General features: G+C 43.2%; 1 protein-coding gene across 1 annotated transcript in view; it reads right to left on the bottom strand.

Moving 5' to 3' along the window:
• Positions 1 to 1,285: 1,285 nt before the first annotated feature.
• Positions 1,286 to 6,535, bottom strand: part of NDUFS3 (NADH:ubiquinone oxidoreductase core subunit S3) — a 6,052-nt gene continuing 802 nt past the window's right edge. Inside the window, exons 2-7 of the mRNA XM_014306375.2 lie at positions 6,511 to 6,530; positions 5,631 to 5,728; positions 5,227 to 5,376; positions 4,304 to 4,429; positions 3,885 to 4,004; positions 1,286 to 2,665 (exon numbers count right to left, since the gene is read on the bottom strand). Of these exons, the coding sequence (XP_014161850.1) occupies positions 2,498 to 2,665; positions 3,885 to 4,004; positions 4,304 to 4,429; positions 5,227 to 5,376; positions 5,631 to 5,728; positions 6,511 to 6,530 (682 nt within the window). The 3' untranslated portion in view covers positions 1,286 to 2,497. The remainder of the gene's footprint in view (positions 2,666 to 3,884; positions 4,005 to 4,303; positions 4,430 to 5,226; positions 5,377 to 5,630; positions 5,729 to 6,510; positions 6,531 to 6,535) is intronic.

Genomic DNA, 6,535 nt, shown 5'->3' with positions numbered 1-6,535 from the left:
TGTAGGGAAAAATGCAAGAGTTCTGGAAAACACCAGCAAAACCTCCTCAGCTGTAGAAGCTCAACACGGTGACTGTGAGTGATCATCTAAAGTCTATCTGTCCCTTCAGTACCAGAAAATCTCTCTTCTGTATGGTGTGTCTATAAGTCAGCTACATCTGACTTACATCTCAGCTACATCTGACTTACATCTCATCCCACATCCTCCTGCATTAGGGAATCCAACCCAGGCAAACAAATCCCGCTGAAGCTGGCAATACGCAACAGGCAGGGACAGAGGATTTGGAAGACAGCTTTGTTCTTGGCCAAGTTGACCACACCCTTGTCCAGCACAAAGCAAGTGTCCACCAGCCGCAAGGATCCCAGAGTGAGCAGGCTCCGTGAGCAAAATGGCCTCTGGAGCTCAGGAGCAGTGGAGAAAGCAGAGTGCACAAGTATTCTGTGAGGCTGTGTAACCTCTTGTGCCCTGGGATAATGAGCCTAGGTGATGCAGCCTTCCTGATCTCCCAGGCTTCACTAATGAGAAGAGATTCAGGTCCACTTGCAACTATTCCACATATTGAAGACCTGCTGGAGCCAATGCCTGATCCCATAGGGCTGGTTATTTTTCCAGTACACACATTCTTGAGCAAATCTTGCATATTTTCTAACTTGACAGGCATCATGTCTGACATTTCTTGATGTCAATCAAGTTCTCCCTCTGCACAAACATTAATTTTAAAAGGCAAATTTCCTAGTGTTCCTGCTACTATCAGTCTGACTTATCGTACTGGGAAATACATATGATTATAATATATAGACCCTAAGTCTTGGTGTGGTGTCTCAAGCAACCTGAGATAAAGGAGAACACAGAGAGGAAATGTGATTTATAAAGAATTTTCATGGTGATAGAAGTGGCACCAGGAAATTTTGTCTTGCACAATAGGCATCAGCATGTGAGAGCCACTGCAAACAACCAACTGTGGAATATCTCGTAGGAAGAACTTAAAGTTCATTTCCTATTCAATCTGCTCAATTGAAGACAGATCCAAAAGAGAGGTTAGAATTGTATAAAACCCCAAACTTCTGCTGATCTGTGTTCACTTCTCCTTCCCATGTAGAGCTGTAACTTTTAAGGTGAGAGGCAAATGGTATTTATTTTAACCAGAGAACACTGTTGAGTCACATCCCAAACACTGCTAGCCACAGCAGCTGAAACAAAATTTTAAAAATAAATTAAAAAAAAAATTAACCAGCCCATGCTTACAAGGCCGGTGCAGGAAAAAATACGAAGCCCAATTCTTAGAATACAGTTCAGTCTTTATTCTTGAAAAGAGATCTCATTCTAGTCACAGCAAGTAGGGTTTTTTCTTAATTGAATTTACTATTGTTGTATCCCTTCCTACATCTCATACCCTAACCTCCCCCAAAACCCTATTTTAGTTAGTACTTTTACAATTTAAAAGCTTAAGTATCAATTCAGGGAATCTCTACAAACTATGTGTGAATTATTTAATAAAATCTCTTATACAACAGTTTTCAGATCCTAATGAAGTCTGTCAGCTTTCTAGTGCAGACCAGCATTATGCATTTTCTGGACCAAGGACAAGGGACATTATTAATTGATGACTGCTGTAATGTAATCCTATTTGAACAGGTGGTGGGTGGACTAGAACTACACCATTCTTCCAGCTTTTTTGGAAAAAAACCATATTTTCCCCAAGAGCAAAGAAAGTGGTAATGCTATTGTATCATAGAGCTCAAAATAACTGGAATACTGACAGACAGACACAGACTCTTGTCTATGAAACAAGGGAGGGGTATATTTTTGGCTGCAGGAAAAAGAAAACACACTCTGAAGATGCTGGAGAAAATAAAGACTGCTTGATTGTGAAGAAAAAACCAGACTGAGGTAGAGGTGTCACATCAGAAGTTACCTGCAGTTCCTTCTGTTGGGAAAAAAGGCACTGACTTAATTCCCATGGAAACAATAGAGATTTCTGTCACTGTTTTGGTCTGGACGCACATACACTTGTGTTGTCCTGACAGGAACTGTATTAGTAGCATTTACAGGCTTTGCCTTTTTGCCATATTATTACCATCTTCCCAAAACTCATCCTGGAGCTAAGAAACTGCTGTCCTATTGCCCAAAATCCACAGCTGCTTCAGTGCAGTCTCTAGGGAGTGCTCAAGTTCTGATTTTTACCTGCTTACCTGCAGGGACTGCTGGCAGTAGTAGTGCTCAGGAAACACCAGGTCACAGGCAATGCCTGCACTCTGTTCAATTTGCAAACCAAAAAGACAAATCCCCTGTTTTACAATTCAAAGCGCCAGCTAAACATTTACCAGTTGGATCATAAGGACTGTAAATCAGCATTCCAGGGCTTTGTGCTTTTCATCTAGTTTGAAAACATTATTCACAAGATCACAACAGGCAAGCATCTCATATCAATTTTTATTATTATAAATACTATATTGGAACAGAAAGCATGGTGCTGCACATCTGCTTCCTTCTGCTGCTATTTCGCATCTTCTTTCTTGGCTCCTGCTTCTATTTTCAGGGGTTCTGGAGCTGGACGATAGGCAGGAAATGCCTCCCACGGGCTATTCAGATCAAACTTGCGAAATTCCTGAGCTAGCTCCACAGGCTCTGCCACCACCCGTTTGACTTCATCATCATACCTCACCTGGAACAGCACAAAGGACACAGGCCAGTCATCTGTGCCCTGCTCCTTCAGCATGTCTGCTGTGCACAGTGAGCCAGTAATGACCCAGACCACCCTCTGTGCAGACAACTCTACTTACCCATGGGAAAACCACAGGCCCACAGGCCTCTGCCACAGCTTTAGTTCTCCTCATTACTTAACAAGAGCTCTCTAGATGCTACTGAGATCTCTGGAGTGTCCAAGAAAACCCTCCTCTTTGCTTTGCTGCCATGCCCCTCAGGTGTCATGACTAAGCACCCAGAATTAGGAGCACCCACTCTAACAGTCCACATGAAGTTCCACACAATAGCACATTTAATATGTCATTTGACAAAGGAATTCTTCCTGAGTCACTGAAATACGATGGCCCATCCTGGGCCTGCATGGCTGAGGACCACACTCATGAATCTTTATAATATGGCATTTGTGTGGTTCTAGTTGTTCTAATTTTTTGCATAACACTCAGAACAAGGGGAGAAAAAGAAGACAATCAGGATGGAATACCAGCTGAGTACCAGACACTTCTGACTGGCTTGCTTTATCCTTACTGTGCCAATCCAGATCTCTGAACTCTAGCTGAGGAGATGCTGCCTTATCCTTGCTTGCAGGATTTTGTTATTTCTACATTTCTTAAAAGAGCCTCTTTTTTTGCAGAACTTCACTGTTTCCTTCTGAGACTCAACTTAGTCTTAACACTGCGCCAAATACACCTGCTTCTACAGGGCAATAATTTGAAACTAGACAGATACCAAACGCTCCCATTTCACCTGTGGTTGGCATACAGAGGTAAATGGTAAACAGCAAGAGTCAGTTTAATCAGAGCTTTATAATCTGGGCCTACAAACACACAACAAAGTGAAGTTCTAATTGAATCAAGAATGGTTCAGTCCTTTATCCTTCTAGACATCTCAGTTTTGCAGTGGAAACTTTAACCTTCCAGAAAACATGCTGAAAGCAGAAACACTTCCTCTGCCTGGCAAGTATCTTTGGTATACAGCACATAACATTTGTTCCATTTCTCCAGCCTTAGGCTGCCTTATTATGGATGATATTCTGTGTGATAATTCAAATTTCTATGCAGATTTATACAACTCCTCTGGAATACAGATAAGTGATTGTAAAGCAGTCACATCTTTATACTGGAACTCAGAAAAGAGCATTGGAGAGACCTGGTAACTTTAGACATGACTGTATCTCCTACCTCCACATAACCAGAGAGTGGGAAGTCCTTCCGGAATGGATGGCCCTCAAACCCATAATCTGTGAGGATTCGCCTTAGATCAGGGTGGTTGGCAAAGAAAACACCATACATGTCCCAAACCTAAATGAAAGGAAGACAAGTTAGTTGAATTCTATTTGAAAAAAACCCAAAAACCTGCATGTGTTATGTCCATAAAATTTCAGTTACATGCTTGGCTTTGTACAGTGCCAGCAAAACTGATGCAGGAATTCATTCAAAAGTAAATCAAACACCATTTTATCTCCTACTCTGAAAATACAGCCAGGGAAACACTTCTCTTCCTCTCCTCTTTCTTCCTGAGGGCCTTGGGGAATCACTTAAATTGGGAAAATACAGCCTCTCTCCACAAAGACACTGTTCCCAAGCACACCAGCACTCACCTCTCTTTCATACCAGTTTGCTGCCTTGTGCACAGGCACTGCTGAGTCGACAGGTGTCAGCTCATCGGTGTATGTCTTCACACGGATCCGGCTGTTGAACCGCAGCGACAAGAGGTTGTACACAATCTGAAGCAGAGAACAGGCAGCATTTATGGATGTCCTTGCAGTACACCACTGCCTAAGCAAAGCCACACAACGACTATTTCAAATATTCTTTATCAGCAGGATCGTGTTCAGCACTTCAGAACTGGCCACTAAAAGACACTCCTACAACTGAGGTTCCAACAGCTTATCACTTTGGTCCTTAGAAGTGTGACAAAAGCTATGAGAGACTTAGACATCATGACTGATGACAAAGAAGTAAAGACAGATACTAAAAAGAGAGACTACTGGAGAGATGGAAACACTTGACAATGAATGGTCTGTCTCAAAGAAAATGCCCATCAATCACTCTTGCAATTACTATCAGTGGGAGAAAGCTAAGAAAAAATACACTTAATTTTCAGCAAGTCAGTTGGATGCCAGGGAACATTTCCAACATCTATGGTGATGAAGTCTAGTACAAAAGCTGTTTATGACATACTACGAGCAGACTGAAAAGAAGATCCCAAAAATTTATAAGGAATTTTAAAGCCTTGTTTGATACTGCCTTAGTGACTAGAAAAGATGAATAAATTAGGGTCTATATTTCTATTATTCCTATGAACCTACTACCTTGATTTTTGAAAGAAAAATATTGAATTAAAAAAATATTCCACTTCTTCAGCAACTGGAGGCCTTTGACTTAAAGAATTCTATCTACAACGCTTGAAACTTTTTTCTCATTGCCAGGAACCAAAGAAAGTGGTCAGAACTGCAACAGCACCCCCAGCCATGAGCACTTGTGAAGCCCTCTAAATACTGCAGCTGTGAGCAGTTCCTACCTCAAAGCGGTACTGCCGAGACGGGACATCAACGGCAGTCAGGTCTGCCAAGGATTTGAACTGGGCATTGGTGTGATCACGAAGGAAGGTCAGGACAGGAATGATCCCATCTGGATGGATCAGAAGTTCCAGCTCATTGAAACAGGTCACCTGATGAAAACAGAACAGTGCATGAATACAAACACCAACAGGACCGAACGTGATGCTGATTTCAGCAGAACACTCAAACAAAGAGACACAGCAGACACACAACGGTATCAGATCAAGGGGCTTAAAACCAGCAGTACTTCTCATGGAATTCTGACCATTTTTCTTCCCCAAAACAACTTCTCTGAACAGGTAACAAAAAAGGTGTTCACTGGATCCTGTCCCGCCCCAAGGACAATTTCTTGAAAAGCACCTACCTGTACTTGCTGGATATACTTGGGCAGAATCTCAGCCACATACTCCCCAAAAGCACACAGCTGCTTCTGCTCTACTTCATTTTTTGGTCTGACAGTAGCTAAGTAGAAAAATAAAGTTTCCAAGATTATGACAAGGAATACAAAAAGCTAGAAAAAGAAGAGTAGTAACTCCCTTTAACCAGTCTAGCTGTTTGTCAGAAACTACGCTATAGCAACATACTTGTGTTACACAGAAAGTGAAACTAGACACTTTGATAATGAAGGGAATTTATGTCAGTGCTAAAATTTTGTCAACTCTGAAGAGCAGCATAAATTGTTCAACATGATGGAAAAGTAAATAGCCAGATGAAAAAGAGGGCAGCAGGGATGACAGAACAATCTGAACTTAGGAACAACTCATGTCATTCAACCTGGGTCTATAAAGGGCCTTGTCTTCTGGGCTTGCTGGATGTGTCAACATCTAAGCAAGCCCCTCGTAATCAAAACACTCTTGGAACTCACGTTGTTGGGGTGGGTTTTTTCACTGTTACGACAAAAGCCCTTAAGGGTCAGGGAGATGAGGGGCTAGGATGCTGTTTCCCAGGCACACCTTTGCACAGAAAAAGCAGGCTTGGCCCTGAATCTGAGAGAGGATGCAGACAGGAACCCAGAGCAAGCACGGGAACCCTCAGCAAGCACCGTAACCAACACAGCCGCTTTTCTGCGCAATCGGGGTTTTCGGGTGACCGCACCAACCCTTTCCCGACAGGCTCACTAAAGCGGTTCTACCGCCCAGGAACGTCCGTGGGCCGGTTCGGTGCCCTCCCGCCGGCCGGCAGCGGCACAACCGCACGCCTCGGGCCCCGTCCGCCCCGCGCCCCTAAACCGGCCCCGCACTTACGGCGAGTGTCCGCGGCGGAGCTCCC

The sequence above is a fragment of the Geospiza fortis genome, unplaced genomic scaffold (genome assembly GCF_000277835.1).
Source record: "Geospiza fortis unplaced genomic scaffold, GeoFor_1.0 scaffold66, whole genome shotgun sequence".
Taxonomy (NCBI): Eukaryota; Metazoa; Chordata; class Aves; order Passeriformes; family Thraupidae; genus Geospiza; species Geospiza fortis.
This window is presented reverse-complemented; position numbering and strand designations above follow the sequence as displayed.